The 18,987-nt window shown below is 36.7% G+C and overlaps 2 protein-coding genes across 2 annotated transcripts; one reads left to right on the top strand and one right to left on the bottom strand.

The window, feature by feature from the left end:
• Positions 1-5,939: 5,939 nt before the first annotated feature.
• On the bottom strand, positions 5,940-7,343 carry LOC139892406 (uncharacterized). Its single transcript, XM_071875473.1, has one exon. The coding sequence runs from the start codon at positions 7,341-7,343 to the stop codon at positions 5,940-5,942; it is 1,404 nt and encodes a 467-aa protein (XP_071731574.1).
• A 2,260-nt stretch (positions 7,344-9,603) lies between these two features.
• On the top strand, positions 9,604-18,861 carry LOC139892415 (uncharacterized). The gene is made up of 4 exons (XM_071875487.1): positions 9,604-9,686; positions 10,427-10,517; positions 12,165-13,831; positions 18,729-18,861. The coding sequence occupies exons 1-4, from the start codon at positions 9,604-9,606 to the stop codon at positions 18,859-18,861; spliced, it is 1,974 nt and encodes a 657-aa protein (XP_071731588.1).
• The last annotated feature ends 126 nt before the right edge of the window (positions 18,862-18,987 follow it).

The following is an 18,987-nucleotide window of genomic DNA, read 5'->3' on the forward strand; positions in this document are numbered from 1 at the left end:
CATAAAGTAAAATATCATCTATAATTATATGTATTACTTGTCACTACCACTTCGTTTTTATAAATCATCTTCCGTGCTATTGTATGCAAATTCTTGCCTCAAAAATTCTCGAACTAATTATTACATCTGTTTTTATCTATTTCGAACACCTAACCATCCACCAATGAACACCCATTGATTTCATGCTACTGAAGTTTGAAAGATTACAAACCGAACATGTTGATTGCATGTTACTGTTATGTTAATCATCATCACTAACTTAGCCGACCGGTCACCCTTATTCTATGTCAAGGGATTGCTAATCTTGGACTATTACTCGACTAAGACCCAACAATTATCAAGTTTTTGACTACAGCTCTTCGACACACACCCAGGTAAACCATTTAGTTTAGACCATTGAAACCATGCTCGAATACTATTATTGTTTCCTTTCTATTCGACTAAACTCACCCATATCAACACTTGTTAATTAATTGATATCTATCTCTATTCCATTTCTCTTGCTTATGATACTTGACACTATCAATAAAACCATTCCACTCGTTCAATAGTGCAACCCAAACAACCACCTTAGCGACCACCAAATAGACCAATTATTCAAACTACTACACTGCTATTCTCTACTATTGTTTCTGTTTTACCCAAAAACCGTCACCACAACACTACCATCACCTCTCTCTCTCTCATCCTTTCTCTCTTCTATTTTGGCTTGAACTTTTTGCTATTCTTGCAGCTCGATCAAACACCCACCATAAACATGTCACTGTTACTACTTGCTGTTTTCTGTCTTATTCGCAATACCAACCAAATTTTTATGTTCCTGTCAAGAAAACCACGACTAACGAAGAATGATATGATTATGATAATTGAAAACACGGTAATGAAGGTGGTATTTTTTTTCCTTTCCAGCTGGTAATTTCCTGTATAAAATAGATAGTGGAATATGTAGTGGGGTTCAAGATAGGGACGTGTGTTGGCTTCCTAATCCAACGACTTAATTGAAACAATTTCCTTATTCTTTTACTGTTGTATAAATCGAAGTCCCCACCACCTCAACCTAGCGTACAAGATTAAAATAGGTTAGTGGGCCGTAAACCTCAATTTAGTTGTTGGGCTGTAAATAGGTTGGACAGTGAATTAGTTTTAAGTATTGGGCTTATGTTATATTTTGGGCTGAAAAATGAGGATCGAATCGATACACAAATAGATGGGGTTCTGTAGATTACGATCCTGTGATGATCGAAGATGATGAAATGCTATACGAGTAACATTACAAAGGTGGTAAAGTAAAGGGATTGATGATGATAACGATGACAGTTTGCATGATTATGATTATGGTTAGATTATGTTATTGATTAGTTTGATAGTTATGTTAATGAAATTGATAATCATTATAATAATTATGTGTCGATGATGAAGATGATGTATTACGATAAATGATACTTTAATTAATGATGAAGGATGATGATTAATGATGATGACATGATGATGAGGGTGATACATGGAGTAACCGAAGATGATGATGTTTGATTAAGAAGAAGACTAGGGAAAACAGTCCATACGAGTTAGATAAATTAGTGAGGGTAAGAATAACAGAAAAACAAAGGCAGACAGATGGTTCAGGGTGTTTCTGTTGTACGAGAGGTCCTGAGATCGAACCCAGGCCACTACAATATTCCTTTTTATTATCAAGAGAAGCTGTTGGGCTTATTAAATTCAATATATGAATTTGCTATTTGGGCTTGTGATCTACTATTGGGCCGAAGCAAATGATAACGATTAAATGGAGAGATACAATATTTGAATTAAGGGTTAAGAAAATTCAATGCTCAATTTAATCAGAAATGAACTAGCAGAGGAGTGGTTTGAGTGTGTTTCGGGGTAGCGAGAGGTTGCGGGTTCAAGCCCTGCTCGTGACAATATTTTTTTAGAAAAAGCTAGTGAGGTAGTTATTTAATTTATTTACTTATCATCATTAGTATTATAGTTACTAAAATAAATGTTAGTATTAATATTAGTAGTAAAATTATTACTTTTATAATAATTATTATTAGTAGTATTATTATTATTATCATTATCATTATCATTAATATATTATTATCACTATTATTGTTTTTATTGTAAAAATAATACAATTTTTTTATTTAGTATTATTATTATTATTTTTACCAAACAAATATTAAGTTATATGTATTATATTTATTATATATATATATCAATTATCAATAAATTAATTAATTAAATTAATTTAATAATTATTTGATATATTAATATTAAGAACTTACTTAAGTTAAAAAATAGGTATTAATTATTTATTAACAAGATAGAAAATGAAAATATAAAATATATTACAAATATTAATATATAAACTTATTTGATTACGATTATATGTGTTAATATATATACTTGATATAGGTTCGTGAATCCGAGGCCAACCCTGCATTGTTCAGTTTAGTCATATGTATTTTTACTACAAAATACAATAGGTGAGTTTCATTATTCCCTTTTTAAATACTTTTGCAATATATATTTTTGGGACTGAGAATACATGCGCTGCTTTTATAAATGCTTTACGAAATAGACACAAGTGATCGAAACTACATTCTATGGTTGGATTATCAAATCGAATATCACCCTATATAGTCTGGTAATCTAAGAATTAGGGAACAGAAACCCTAATTGACGCGAACTCTAAAGATAGATCTATCGGGCCCAACAAGCCCCATCCAAAGTACCGGATGCTTTAGTACTTCAAAATTTATATCATGTCCGAAGGAGGATCCCGGAATGATGGGGATATTCTTATATACATATTGTGAATGTCGATTACCAGGTGTTCAATCCATATGAATGATATTTTGTCTCTATGCATGGGACGTATATTTATGAGAACTGAATATGGAAATCTTGTGGTCTATTAAAATGTTGATAATGGTTATTTATGTTAAACTAATGAACTCACCAACCTTTTGGTTGACACTTTAAAGCATGTTTATTCTCAGGTATGAAAGAAATCTTCCGCTGTGCATTTGCTCATTTTAAAGATATTACTTGGAGTCATTCATGACATATTTCAAAAGACGTTACATTCGAGTCGTTGGGTTATCAAGATTATTATAAAGTCAATTATAGTTAGATATATTATGAAATGGTATACATGCCGTCAGCTTCCGATGTATTGAAAGATTGTCTTTTCAAAAGTGAATACAATGTTTGTAAAATGTATCATATAGAGGTCAAGTACCTCGCGATGTAATCAACTGTTGTGCATCGTTTATAATCGATATGGACTTTGTCCGGATGGATTAGGACGGGTCCTTTCACATGGTACCTTTAAAATATCTAAAGATTCGTTTGACTGCTCCTACATGAGACATTTTGGGATTCTCTTGGAATCTTGCACATAAGCACACACTATACATGATATCGGGTCGGCTTGCCGTTAAGTATAGAAGAGATCCAATCATTCCTCTATACTTCATGCTATCGAATGAATCTCTTTCTCCTTCAAGAGTAAGCTTGACATTGGTGGCTATAGGAGTGGCCATAGGTTTTGAGTTCTCCATTCCAAACTTTTTGAGCATATCGTGTATATACTTTTGTTGATTGATGAACGTTCATCTTCTAGTTGCTTAATTTGAAGTCCGAGAAAGAACTTGAGTTCACCCATCATGCACATTTCAAACTCATCAGGCATTAGCTTATAAAACTCATTGCTAAGAGATTTGTTAGTAGAACCAAATACAATATCATCAACATATATTTGAACAATAACCAATTCATTTTCATGCTTTTTGACAAATAATGTATTATCAATTTTTCCCATTTCATATCCATGATCAATAAGGAAGGTTTTAAGTCTCTCATACCAAGCTCTAGGTGCTTGTTTGAGTCCATATAGGGCTTTCTTAAGTTTAAACACATGATACGGTTTTTCAAAGTCTTCAAAGCCAGGGGTTGTGACACATATACTTCCTCGTTTATGACCCCATTTAGAAAAGCACTTTTAACATCCATTTGATATAGTTTTAAGTTGTTAGCACACGCATATGCAAGGAATATTCTAATGGACTCTAGTCTAGCTACGAGGGCAAAGGTTTCATCATAATCGATTCCTTCTTGTTGACTATATCCTTGTGCAACCAACCTAGCTTTCTTTCTAACAACCTTTCCATCTTCATCTAGTTTGTTTCTATATACCCATTTGGTTCCTATAATATTTTGCTCACTTGGTAAGGGAACCAAATCCCATACATCACTCATTTGGAATTGGTTTAGTTCCTCTTGCATGGCTTCTACCCAACTTTCATCTAATAATGCTTCCTTGACATTTTTGGGTTTTATTTGGGAGATGAATGCATAGTTTGTAACTAGATTGAAGATTTGTGATCGTGTGGTTCTAGTGTTGATGTCTCCTATGACTTGTTCTATTGGATGATCCTTAATATTTTTAAGGTCGGTTATGGCTTCTAAGTTGTCTTTACTAGGGTTGTTTTCCAATTGAGATTCTCTCTCATTAGTTTCTTCGACTTCTTTGGACTCATTTTGGTTTGTGCTAGTCACAATGGCTTCTTGTTCAATCACATCATCATCTAAAAGTGGTTTAGACTTAGGTGGAGGAGTCTCATCAAAGGTGACATCTAATGACTCTTCTATGACATTAGTGTATTTGTTTATAACCCTATAGGCTTTGCTCTCTAACGAATATCCTAGAAATACTCCATAGGCTTTAAGTTTAAACTTGGTTAAGTATTCCTTTTTGTTCAAGATGAAACATTTACATCCAAATACAATAAAATGACTCACGGTAGGTTTCCTACCATTTAGAATTTCATAGGGTGTTTGATACATTGAAGGTCTAATTAGGACTCTATTTTGAATATACGTAGAGGTTGCGACTGCTTCACACCAAAAATTTTGAGGGATTGATTGTTCATTTAACATTGTTCTACTCATTTCTTGAAGAGTTCGGTTTTTTCTTTCAACAACCCCATTAGATTGAGGAGTGCGAGGAGCCGAGAAATTATGAGAAATTCCATGTAAATCACAAAAGACTCCAAATTAGGAATCATTATCAAATTCTCTTCCATGATCCGTTCGTATGGTGACAATTGTACACCCAAGCAAGTTCTGTATTTTTGTAGCAAAAATTAAAAATCTTTCAAAAGCTTCATTTTTGTGATTTAGAAAAAGTGTCCAAGTATATCTTGAAAAATCATTAACAATTACTAGGGTGTAGAAATTCCCACCATAGCTTTGAACGGATGATGGACCAAATAAATCCATGTGTAAGAGTTCTAGATATCGTTTAGTTGAAATGAAGTTCTTAGGTTTATGACTAGCATGGACTTGTTTTCCTACTTTACATTTTAGCTTAGGTGAATCTTTAACTATTTCTTTAGAAAATATATAGTGAATTAATTTCATATTAGCATGCCCAAGTCTCCTATGCCACAAAGTGGTAGTGTCATGAATGAAAGTGAGACAAATATCTAAATGTTTAAAGTCATTTAGTTTACATGTGTAAAGGCCCTTTTTCCTAATTCTGTTTATAACATTTTTACCATCTTTGGTTATATGTGAAGATAACTTAGTGAATGTCATGTTATACCCTTTATCACATATTTTACCAACACTTAGCAAATTAAAACTTAGGTTCTTAATATGCAAGGCATCTTCAAGTGTAATTTTAGAGTTAGTGATGTTACCTTTACCGACGATTTTACCTCGTACGTCGCCGCCAAAGATTACGTCACCTTCATTATGAACTTTGTACCTTGTGAATAAGTCTTTGTTCCCCGTCATGTGCGTTGTACATCTACTATCAATAATCCAATCTTTTTCTTGTACAACACCATTTAGGAAAACCTATATTTGGTTGATTAATGACTTTGGTACCCAATGTTTATTGGGTCCGGGATTATTAGCATTGAAAACTCCTACTCTAACCCATCTTTTACTACTTTAGCATTGTAGTTTCCTTTTGGTTGAGCCCTTGTTTCAACGATTTTCTTCCTAGAATTTCTAGAGTGATTAGTCTTATTTTCTAAGAAATTCCCTTTAGATTCTACCCTTTTTGGTGGTCTAGTTTTTGAAAAAGGACCTGCGATCGGCTTCACAGTCGGACCGTGCTTCGACCGGACACTTCCTGTAACATTTTGATTTTCTTGAGACTTAAGAAACACTATAGGTTGTTGTTTTGATGGTTTAATTTTGAGGGTGCTTTTTTTAAACCCTAACCCATGTTTGTTATCGCTAGGTCGTTGAACACTTAAGATGTCTTCTAGTAGTTTTTCACTTTTATTAAATATTGAAAACTTGATTTTATTCTCAAGTAGTTTGACGGTTTTGTTAAGTGTTCTATTTTCATGCTTTAGATCATCACAAGTAAGGCATTCATGTGAGTTAGCTATTCTTTCCTTTAGCCTAGACACTTCAAGCTTAAGTGAGTTAATTTCTTCTTTTAAGTTGATATTACTAGTGCTAACTCTACTACATAGATCACAAAGCTTAACGAAATTATCAAAATTGAATTCAAAAGAGTCTGGAAGAACCTCATTGTCGATTTTTCCGACTAGGTAAGCTTCATCATCTCTTTCCGAGCTTGGTGCATCGATGGCCATGAGACATGTTTCCTTTCCTTCTTCTTGTGTCTCATTTTCTTCACCGTCCCAAGCACCTCTTAGAAACGCCTTCTCGTTCTTTCTTTGGGGACATTCACTTATCAATTGATTTGGATCACCGAATCCAAAACATTTCCTTACGAACTTCTTCTTGGAATCAAAGGGTGCCTTCTTTGAGTCCATTGGAGTTCGGACATGATTCCCGAGTCTTCGGTAGAACTTCTTGAACGATCGAACAATAAATGCAAGTTGTTCATCGTCATTTAGGATATCATCTTCATCCTCTTTGTATTCACCTTCTTCACTTACTTTAGCTTTCAAAGCAATTGACTTATTCTTTTCTTTCTTGACTTTGTCTGCTTCTTCATCTTTGTCTAGGATGACCTCATGGACTTTGAGATTTCCAATGAGTTCATCAAGTGACAATTTTTCTAAGTCCTTTGACTCATCTATTGCCGTCACTTTAGGTCTCCATTTGGAAGGTAATGCTCTTAAGAATTTACGAACATATTGCTTGTTCGTGTAGATAGTACCTAAAGCTTTCAAACTTGAACAAATATTGCTAAATCTAGAATAGGCAATATCAATTTTCTCATCATCCGATATAACAAACTGTTCATATTGAGCTACTAGTAGTTCAATTTTATTTTCAGTGACTTGCACATTTCCTTGATGAGTAACTATTAAACTATCCCATATTTCCTTTGCATTCTTAAGCATAAAGACTCTTTCATATTCTTTTCTAGGCAAAGCGTTATATATGACTAGTTTAGCTTGGTAATTTTTTCCTGCATCCGTTTTATGTTCTTTGGACCAATTTTCTTCGGGCACAATTATTCTAGTTTTCCTATCCTCACTTAGAGTGAATGGGACATAATCGCCCTTAGTAATAATGTTCTAAACGTCAATTTTTTTAGCACGGACATACGTTTCAAATCTTTGTTTCCAATAGAAAAATTCTTCACTCTCAAGTAGTGGAGGTCTTTGCATAGAGGAACCTTCACTATAGCTCAAGTTCTCGGATTTTTGTTCTCAGATTTTTGTTCATGATCTTTAACTCAAAAGTTTGCAAAAATTAATTTTTATCTCAAAAATAGTAATTTTAGCAAAACATTTAGAGCAACTGCTCTGATACCAATTGTAAGTAACTAGAGGGGCGTGAATAATTACTTAGTGTAATTTTTTAAAACTTTTTCGATTTAGAACTTGAGATTGCTATAATGCGATTTGAATAGTTTGTTTACAAGTATAATAAATAAGTATATAAGGGATGAGAGAACAAACACGGAGATTTATAGTGGTTCGGGAAGATGTTAACTAATCTTCCTTAATCCACTCCTCAATTCTAACGAAGTGAGAGTTAGTTTCACTATGACGCTCCAAACTCGGTGGAGTGTCTGGATACAACACTAGCTCCTTGATAAGCCACAACTCATGAAGCCTTACGTCCTATTGAAGAATTCACAATCACCAAAAGCTCTTACTACAAGATCCTTATGCTATCACTAAGTAAAACCTCACTTATCTTCTAGATCCCTTTAAGAAGATAATTTACAAGTAAACTCACAACTAAGTTTACACACACTCTTGCTTGAATCACTCTAAATTGATTACAATGAGATTTGAATGATATTAGTAAATATATTGAAATGTAAGTGCAATAGGTGAGTCTTCAAGTGCTCCAAGGTTTGGATTTTATAGGCAAGATAAATTCAAACCCGGATAACTGCGGCTCACCCCACGGTCGACTGTGGGTCGACCGTGCAGCTCTGTCCTCTGAATTTTATAGCCGTTTGAGATCTTTTTTTTTTTTTTTTTTATCTTTTTCCCTTATTAGATGGCTGCTGCTAAAAATATCTAAAAAGACCTGCATTACCCCTTTTGTCTTGGAGGTATTCTTTAAAGTTGACCTTAGCTTGAAAAGGGTAAATCACTTTGTACTAGAAGGATGTCATTGATTTCCTTTTAAGGCAAATGCAGAATTTTGATCCCATGACAACCATATGCTTCCAAATTTCAAGTCACAAGTCTTCAACTCTTTTGTCACTACTAGTTTTGCAAGTATGTGCTCTTATTGGTTACTTGCAAGCTTCCAATTTAGACTACTTTGTTTTTATGTTAAGACATTTGGGAGTTTACACTAAACTCGTATTAAACACATAATTAGTGTTTAATGGTTAATCAAGTGGAGAGCATCTCTTTAATTGGGACTTAATGACCATCTTTAAGTTTTATTATTTTTATTTAGATTTATAAAAATACATTTTGAAAAAGAACTTTTAGTCATACTTGAATGTTTAATCTTAATCATAGGCTAAACGTGTCATTAAAGTGTTATTAAGTGTGATTAACTAAAATTAGTGTTTTAGTGACCAAAACTCATTTGCATATGAAGGAGGCAACTACTCTAAGTATGTTTAAACAAGTTTTGTAAATTATAGATACCCTGAAGTAGTCAAACATTTTTCGATCAAAAATCGGACAGTGGGTTTCTGCGGTAGACCCACGGCTGACCGTGGAGTCGAACGTATACCTTGTTTCGAAGAACAAAGGTACAGGGTATCCACGGTCTGGCCTACGGTCGACCGTGGACCGACCGTGCTCCTTCAGTGTATTTTCAAATGAATCTTTTGACTTATTGGTTTTGTGTATTGGTCGTTTGCTAGAGATAGTGTAGGCTTATGAACGTGTGTTGTTCTATACCTTGGTGTAAGCACACGAGACTTGGTGTCATCATTAAAATAAAGTGTTTAACATTTGAATATTAATATTGGATTACTAACCAACATATATAATTAGAAACATCATGAACAAATGAAACAATATTGTTAAATAACAAATACATAGTGTGGTGGTTATAACATAAAAGCAACTTTAGAGTAGTGGTTAGGGGAGTCCTTTTAAACCGAGAAGTCAAAGGTTCGAGTCCTGGTGGCATTTAATTTTTAGAAGAATTTTTAAAATTGACTTTTTTAAGATCATGAACAGTGATTACAATTTGAAAATCGATATTGACACAAAAGCTTTCATACAACACAAAAGCTTCATTGGAGGAGAGGTCAGGTAAGCACTCATTAACCTAGCAGTTAGGGGTTCAAGTCTTGGCGTGGTTATTTTTTTAAGAGAAATTTTGGCCTGGAGACTTATATATTTATTTAAACAATATATAAATAATATTTTAGTTAAGCGAATTTTTCACAATTCGCACCAAATCAAAACGCCTTCTACCAACAACCACAATTTTTTCAACCACCACGCCAACAATTTGTTCAACCACCACCACAACAACAATTACCAACTTAACAACAATTACAATTACAATTTCAAAACAACCAATATTATTCACAACAACAACAACAACAACAACAACAACAACAACAATTTCTCTTTAACCAACAACAACAATTCTATTCACAACAACTTTCATACATGCCACAACCTTCAACACAGCCGATTCTTGAAAGCGTACCCGAAACACAACCCGAAATCAGAAATCAAAAAAATAATAGAAAATGAAAGAAAAAAACATGCCAACCAAGTGAATGACCAAAACGTCAAATTACGCAGTGGATTCCGGACGAAGAAAAAATATTGACGGAACGTTGGCTCAATGCTACGAAAAAACCGAAAATCGAAACATCACAAACGTACGATTCGTTTTGGAATACAATTGTAGCTAACTATAATCGTGTCGTTGATCGCAAAAGAAACAATGATCAAGTAAATGAAAAATGGGCGAAAATGGAAAAAGATAGCAAACTTTTTATTGGTATTTACAATGAATTCAAAAAGCATTGACGTAGTGGAGCTAGTGACACGAATATCATTGAAGTTGCGCGTGTACAATATCGGCAACGTCAAGGAGTTGCTTTTATGCACGAAGAAGCATGGAAAGTACTTCGTGAGTGTCCAATATTTTATTTCTCATAAGGCGTAATGATATACTCGCGGACGTCTACTACCCGAACCAATGATCACTTTGCGAGACGAGAATTCTTTACGAGTTGATCCAAACCGAGATCACGCGAATTTATTCGAGGACGGCCCGATCAGGCATCCACTCAGTCGACTAGCTGGTCTAAGAATTTGTAAAAGTTAGAGTTCGTCCGACGCCGCTTCCTCACGTACTCGGATGATGTTCGTTCTCAAACCATGATAGCTCAAAAAGAAATTTTTATAACCCAACAAGAAAAGCGCCAAGCGTCAGAAATGAAACGATGAGTCACGCCTTCAGAATTTTAAACACAATTATCAATCGGCGTTGCATAAAAGAGACCAAAAAATCCTTCTCGCATATCGCGAGAGTATGAAATCGGTATTGGTACCGGACGAAGATGAAGACAAACACGAAGACCAACAAGATGAACCGATGCCTCTCGACTAGTTTTGTTTATTATAATAATAAGTTTCATATTATTTAAAGCATATTGTTTTTTTATTCGGGGTGTAATGTTTTTTTGTAATGTTTTTTTATTTACTTATTTAATGTTTGAGAAAATGTAATGTTTATTTTTTATTTTGTTAAGTGTTTTTTATAGTATTAAATTAATAATTTAAAATTGGTTAAAGTTTGGTGGAGTGTGAGATATGAAGGGATTAATTAAAGAAATTTTGAAATTTTTTATACTGATTTAGATGAAAGAAGTTTTGCTAAAAGATGTTAAAATAGAGAGTGGTCTAACTCTTAAAAACAAGCAAATATCTAATGATATGATAATCTTCTAACGTCTCTTTCTCTCTGCCTTGCTCCACCCAAAAAGCAAACAACCACCTATTACATTTAAACTTAAATTGCTCTTAGCTTGGATCAAATTAGAAGCCGCCACCGGCACCATCAAAATCGCAGCAATTTTCCGAACCTGAGAGTATAACTTTCGCCGGCAAACCTCTCGTAACGCGCCACCACGCGCCGCCTCTCAGGTCGCCGGAATAGTTCCCGTTTTTTTTTTTTTTTTCGCAGGTAATATAACGGAGCCTGTAACAAAAGTCCTCGCGATCCAGAAACCTAGCTAAGTCGCTGTTTGCTGCTACCTCTTTGCCGTCGGGAGCCGCTGCTGCCGGAACTCTTTCATCCTCATAAGGCTGTGTTTGTTTTCTCTGACCCTTAAATTTCTCTTCTCCATAACCTAACTTTTCTGTAGCCAACCTTACTGTACAATTTCTATTTGGTTTTCATAACTTAAACTTTTATGCTGTTTGTCTTTTTCTTTTTTTTTACGCCTTTACAACCTGTGCTTTCCCCGAATTAAGAGTAATATTTTTGTAGCTATAGTATATTAAGTTTCCATCTAATAGATTTTTTTATAAATTTATTAAGTATTTTCCATTGGGTATAAATTCTTCTTATATATACATATATATATTTTTTTTTTCCTTTTTTTCTCTCCTATTTGACTATATTGGATTATATGTTATTCTTTTATTGATATACCGCCTAGTTGTAATTTATATTATAGTATAACTTACATTTATATATCCTTTTTTAGTTCTAAATATTATAATTTACAATTTATACGAATTTATCTTATTCATATTGTTTAGCTTGTACTTGGTCATCTTTTTAGTGCACAAAGTAATATAGATCCTTCGCATAGTTATGGTCACTTGAGGTCATGTTCTCCGGTTTTAGGGGCGGGTAGGCCTAGAGGGGTTAGAGGAGGTTGTAGGGTAGCCACCGTTGGTAGGATTAGAGTGGGTAGTTGGAATATAGGAACCTTGACTGGTAAGAGGATTGAGCTCGTTGATACCTTTCTTAAGAGTAAGGTAGACATAGTGTGTGTTCAAGAGACTAGATGGAAGGGTGAAGAGGCGATAGAGATTCAGGACTATAATTTGTGGTACTCGGGTTCTAGGACAGCACGAAACGGGGTAGGTATCTTTTTAGGAAAACTACATAAAGATAACGTTGTTGACGTGGGCAGGTTTAGCGATAGGATTATGTCGGTTAGTTTAATTATTAAGGAGGAGACTTTCACGGTCATTAGTGCATACGCACCTCATGCGGGTTTAGGTGATGCGGAAAAGAAGAGATTTTGGGAATTGTTAGATGAGGTGGTGAGGGGGTGCCCAGCCGACCATCGACTGATTATAGGTGGTGATCTGAATGGACATATAGGAGTGGAGGCAGAAGGTTATGAGGGAGCCCATGGTGGCTTTGGGTTTGGTCCTAGAAATGAAGAGGGGCGCTCAATTCTTGAGTTTGCCATTGCCCACGAGTTGGTGGTAGCAAACTCTTTCTTCAAGAAGAGGGATGCTCAGTTAGCCACATTCCATAGCGGGGGTCGCAGCACCCAGATTGACTTTTTGCTTCTTCGTAAAGGGGAACTTAGAACATGTAAGGACTGTAAGGTCCTTCCAGCTTTGACGTGCTCCTCCCAGCACAGATTGCTGGTCATGGACCTAGTCACTAGGGGAAGAGTTGGCAGGAGGGCTAGGGCTGTACAACCTAGAATCCTTTGGAAGAACCTCTATGGAGCGAATGCGGAGACTTTTAGAGCGATTGTTGTTAATAGATTGAGTGCAGAAGAGGATTACGTTGCCCCTATGGACGCAGACCAGATATGGAATCGCATGGCGTCCACTATCAGAGATGTGGCAAAAGAGACCTTAGGAGTGGCTATAGGGACATCGAGAGCCCATAAGAGTAGAAGAGAGTCGTGGTGGCTTAGTGACGATGTCCAATCGAAAGTCGCGTTAAAGCAGACGAGGTTTAGGGAGCTCATTACTCTTGAAGAAGGGACACCTGAAGAGAGAACTAGGGTAGAAGAAAGATATAAAGAAGCTAAAAGAGAAGCTAAGAAGGCCGTAGCAATTGCAAAAGACAAAGCATATGAAGACTTGTATAGAAAACTAGACTCTAAAGAGGGAGCTAATGACATATATAGGATAGCCAAAGCTAGGGAGCGAGGAAGGAGGGACTTAGGTAACATCAAATATATCAAGGATGTAGCAGGGCAAAGTATAGTGAGAGGAGACCTTATTAGGAAAAGATGGGAAGAATATTTTGCTTCCCTTTTCGGTAGGGGAAGACCGGAGCGGAACGGTGAACCCCACGAGGTCCAGGAGTTTCAAAACAACTGTTTCTGCACGATGATTAATCAGGAGGAAGTTAGATTGGCCCTACGAAAGATGGGGAGGAACAAAGCAGTAGGACCAGACCAAATTCCGATTGAGGCGTGGAAGTGCCTAGGAGGTGACGGGGTTAGATGGTTGACAAACCTTTTCAACACGACGTTTAGAAGCGCAAATATGCCTATGGAATGGAGACTCAGTGAGGTTATTCCCATTTACAAGAACACGGGAGATGCGCAATTATGTAGTAACTATAGAGGCATAAAGTTACTCAGTCATACTATGAAGCTTTGGGAAAGAGTGATCGAGACGAGGCTCAGACGCGAGACAAAGGTTTCAGAGAACCAATTCGGCTTCATGCCAGGACGCTCGTCGATGGAAGCGATTCACATAGTTAGAAGCCTTATGGAGAAGTATAGGGAAAAGCAAAAGAACCTACACATGGCGTTCTTAGACTTGGAAAAAGCTTATGACTGTGTCCCGTGTGAGCTGATTTGGAAGACTCTTAATGCTAGAGGAGTCCCAAGTAGATATATAAGATCTATTAGAGATATGTACGAGGGGGCGAAGACTCGTGTACGTACGACGGTAGGAATCACAGAGTTTTTCCCGGTAGAGGTTGGTTTACATCAGGGATCTGCCCTTAGCCCTTATCTTTTCGCTTTGATCCTAGACGAGTTGACTCATAGGATACAAGGCAACATCCCATGGTGCCTGATTTTCGCCGACGATATTGTATTAGTTTCGGTTTCTCAGGATGAGCTTAACAGGAGGCTAGAGCAATGGAGGATCGCCTTAGAATCAAATGGCCTACGGATTAGCAGACTTAAATCGGAGTACCTTAGATGCGATTTCAAGGGGGGCGAAGAGGAACACGACGATATAGTGGATATCAGAATTAGGGATCAGATTCTACCCCCGCAAGAGTCCTTTAGATATTTAGGCTCGATGCTTCACATTTCGGGAAGGATAGATGAGGATGTGACGCATCGTATACGAGTAGGATGGTTGAAGTGGAGGGCTGCGAAAGGGGTGTTGTGCGACAAGAAGGTCCCACTTAAACTGAAAGGTAAATTCTTTAAGGTGGCAATTAGACCAGCCATGTTGTACGGATCAGAGTGTTGGCCAATGACGAAGGCCCAAGAGAGGAGGATGGAGGTGGCAGAAATGAGGATGCTTAGATGGACGTGTGGTAAGACCATGCTAGATATGATACCAAATGGAGTTTTTAGGGAGAAATTGGAAGTTGGAAACATCACCAACAAACTTAGGGAAGGACGACTTAGATGGTTTGGGCATGTTAGGAGGCGCCCACTTTTAGCCCCAGTTAGGAGAGTCGAGACCCTCGCCGTTGGCGGCGTAAGGAGAAGGGGTAGACCTAGACGTAGGATGGAGGATAGATTGAAGCTTGACATGAAAGAGCTCCTACTGACGGAGGACATGACTTCTGATAGGAGCCTGTGGAGGAGTAGAATTAGAATTATTGAGTAGGTTTTTTTTTTTTTTTTTTTTTTTCATTGTGTTAGTTACTTTTATTATACAACTACATATATAACTATAACCAGATATTCAATAACCACACTATTTATACCCCTCTACATGGTTTATATGCCTTTGTATCTATGTATATGTTTTTAGGCTATATATATGTACCGATGTATATGTTTGTATCTATATATATATGTATCTATGTATCTAAGTGCATGTATTGGTGTATGTAGGTTTGTCTGTCTTGTATCTGTACCTAGGTATATATATCTACGAATGTATCTATATGTATTTATGTTTAAGCATGAGTTTTTTTTTTTTTTTTTTTCATGCTTTCGTGTGGTATATATATATATATCGATGTGTGTGTCTGTGTGGGTGCGTATATGTATATGTATATGTATATGTATATATATATGTATATGTATATATCTTGTTTGTCTGTATGTCTACCTAAAACTAAATGGTTATGTGCACTATTTTATTCATGCTCTTTGCCCTACTGTTGTGCATTACTGCTATATGTGTCCCTTTTATGGTTACTGTGTATGGTTGCTTCTTGCTAGGCGCTCATTACTCGTACAGGTACGTATCATTTGCCCTCTCTATTTCGTTCTTATGAGCTCTTCGGGCCGGAGGTCCTTTGGGAAGCAATCTCTTTTGCGCTAGAGTAGAGGGAGGGACGACCTTATCTAGGCGCGGGTTCTATACCCGCGGGTGGAGTAGTGACTTCCTTCTAATCTAGGGTACGAGGAATGATTGTCTACACTCACCTTCCCCATACCCCACTTTCGTTGGATTGGGTATTGTTGTTGTTGTTGTATCTGTATTTAGGATCTGATGGACTTGTATGTTTAAGTGGAGAGTTGGGTCCATTCGTGGGATGTGAATGTGAGCCAACCACACACAAAACTGTGTTTTGTTTCTTATTCAACCTTTGCTTATATGTCACACTTGAACCTCCTTTTGTGTAGTACTCTGTAGCTCTTTGAGTTATATACAAAGGGGTTTGTTCTTTCCAAAAAAATTTAAGCTTTAGAACCATGAAGTTTATCAATTAATAAAAGAATCAATCAAAATGATTATAAGAAATAAACCCCAACAACCTCGCTACTAGAAAGAAAACCTAAACAACAAAAACCTGGAAAATACCAAAGGCGATCCGGACCAAAAAAAAAAAGAGAGGCTAACAAACTACATAACCACAAGACCAATAAAATGGCACCACAAAACAACCAAGTAACGAAAGTAAGGTCTAAAGTAACAAACTCGATAAAAATCCAAAGATAAACAAACTAGTATCAAACATAATGTCATGGTCTTTCGAGGAAGGACCGAAGAAGACCCGAATTCTCACCCTAGGACGGACCGGAGTTGATCCCGGACTAGCCAAAAGCTTAAGTGTAAAACTCACTCCGAAAAGCTAGTTTGAAGGAGGATGGGACACTCAAGCTTATAAGCCATCACCCAATCCCTTACTTAGGCGATGTGGGATGGAAACAATACCCCACCCTTAAAGAGCCAACACCCTCGTTGGTCACGGTTATGTTGGTCACACGTGGCACCCTCTCTTTGGGTCTTTCAAGGATGAACCGGAGAAGACCCGGAATCTCACCCGAGGACGGACCGGAGGTGAGCCCGGACTATCCAAAAGCCTAAGTGTAAAAGTCACTCCGAAAAGCTAGTTTGAAGGAGGAGGGGACACTCAAGCTTATAAGTCATCACCCAATCCCATACTTGGGCGATGAGAGATAGTAACAACACCCCACCCTTAAAGAGCCGACGCCCTTGTTGGTCACGACTATGTTGGTCACGGTTGGCACCCTCTCTTCGGGTCCAAGCCACCACTTCATAGGCCACCACTCCGAGTGTCGGGTCCCAAAAGGTAGGGCTAGCTCTGATACCAATTATCATGATCTTCCGAGGACGAACTGGAGAAGACTTAGATTCTCACCCAAGGACGGACCGGATGTGAGCCCAAACTAGCCATAAGTCTAAGTGTAGAACTCACTTCCAAAAGCTAGCTTGAAGGAAGAGGTGACACCCAAGCTTATAAGCCATCACCCAATTCTATACTTGAGCGATGTGGGATCACAAAATAGACTAAACAAACTGACTTCACATCAAGTGCAACAAAGATCATCCGAAGCAAGCGAAGCCTTCTTTCCTCTTGACCTCGACTTTGAAAGCCTTCCCTTCAACCTTTTTCAAGGACTCCGCTTTTCCTGAAAGGGACGCATATTGAACCTGACGTGAGATGAGGTGAAACTATTAAAAGGGGGTAAAAAAAAAAAAAAAAAACTTATTTTTCAATAATATTTTTTTAATGTTTTTTTCTAAACTCGTGTCGGGGCAGATACCCCTTTGGTTGCACTATGTTCTGCTTCTGCTTACGAGTACATATTGGGCGAATCGAACTTGGAGGCCTTTGAGGACCCACGATTTCTCCTAAAACCGTAGGTGGGCCAAGAATCAATTAAAAAACCATCAAAATCATTCGCGATCTCCAACATCCTGGATCTCCCTCTTCATCAAAGTTATTTATCTAACCCAAGCGAATTAAAATAATTGGCCATCATAATATGAGACTTCGCGTTTGATTTTGTTCTTAAAAGTAAGATGCATCTCATTAAAATGGAGTTTCTTACGTACAAAGGTATAAGTTCTAACATATACTCAGTGGCGGATCTATGATTCGTAGTCACTAGTGTCACCGGTTAAAACCCTTAAAAATTTTCTACTAGATGTCTTATTTCAATGGTGTCACCCAAAAAAATGTACACTGTCCAGTGGTGTCATTAGTTAAAAACCCAAAAAAATTTCACTACATCGCGTATTTCAGCGGTGTCACGTGACACCACTGAATATTATATAGGTCCGCCCTTGCATATACTAACTCTTTGGGTTATATACAAAGGTAATATGTAATATCACATCCTTTGTGATTCCACATTTACGAAGGGGTATATATATAAGCAGTAACATACATGTCAGATTTTTTGCGTTTCTCAAAGTGATGAGCTAGCATAAAGTGAGAAGAACATCGTACTTTTTAAATTGCTTTAAAGAGTCAATCATGCCATATCTTAAAGCAATTAGTAGATTTTATGTAACAGACTCACACGGTAACGGTATTAACTTCTTTTAAAGAAAATCATAACAGTTTAAAATTTATGATGCATCAATCTTTAAAAGTTATGACTCGAACATGAAAATAGATAAAGATATAATATAGGTTTTATAGGAAGAACATTGAAAATGGACTTGCGCCTACTGATTTATATAGAACCTATAGGTTTTTTTTGTCAATCTTAAAAAAAGGTCCTTATAAGTACTTATGGGGGAGCACGTTGTCTGTCGTCTATATTTGGCGTATAACATAAAAAAAACAGACTCTGTTCCTGCTCAGGTTACTTTGGCAGGTTGATTATTTTTACTCAAGTGTATGCGGTCTAAGTATTCCATGATCGTTTCTGACTTTTTCTACAATAATCTAAAATGTTCTACTAATGACGTTGAACATAAGACATCTTATAATGATATCAGGATGGAATATGATGTGTTTTCATCATTTAAGCAACGTGATATGTTCGAGCTGTGGATGTTTAAAGGTACGCGTATAACGACATATCAAGTCAAAGCTTTATTCAGTAGAGAAGGAGCCAACACGAAGCAATAGAATCCTTGAACATGCTTATCATTCGACAAAAGTTTTACGTCAAAATGTATGTTTTTCAGAGCTGTATCGATTAAGACGTAGGCAGCTAATTTAATGGTCACATCTGTATATTCCAACTACATCAAA

Source organism: Rutidosis leptorrhynchoides, chromosome 1 (assembly GCF_046630445.1).
Source record: "Rutidosis leptorrhynchoides isolate AG116_Rl617_1_P2 chromosome 1, CSIRO_AGI_Rlap_v1, whole genome shotgun sequence".
Lineage (NCBI taxonomy): Eukaryota > Viridiplantae > Streptophyta > Magnoliopsida > Asterales > Asteraceae > Rutidosis > Rutidosis leptorrhynchoides.

Excerpts from the sequence above, each read along its gene's own strand:
- LOC139892406 (XM_071875473.1), bottom strand. The coding sequence starts at position 7,343 with ATGCTTAAGAATGCAAAGGAAATATGGGATAGTTTAATAGTTACTCAT.
- LOC139892415 (XM_071875487.1), top strand. The coding sequence starts at position 9,604 with ATGAACAGTGATTACAATTTGAAAATCGATATTGACACAAAAGCTTTC. Across the intron at positions 9,687-10,426 it reads TTCATTGGAGGAGAGGTCAG|TGGAGCTAGTGACACGAATA; the intron begins GTAAGCACTCAT and ends GCATTGACGTAG. Across the intron at positions 10,518-12,164 it reads TGCACGAAGAAGCATGGAAA|CTTGTACTTGGTCATCTTTT; the intron begins GTACTTCGTGAG and ends CATATTGTTTAG.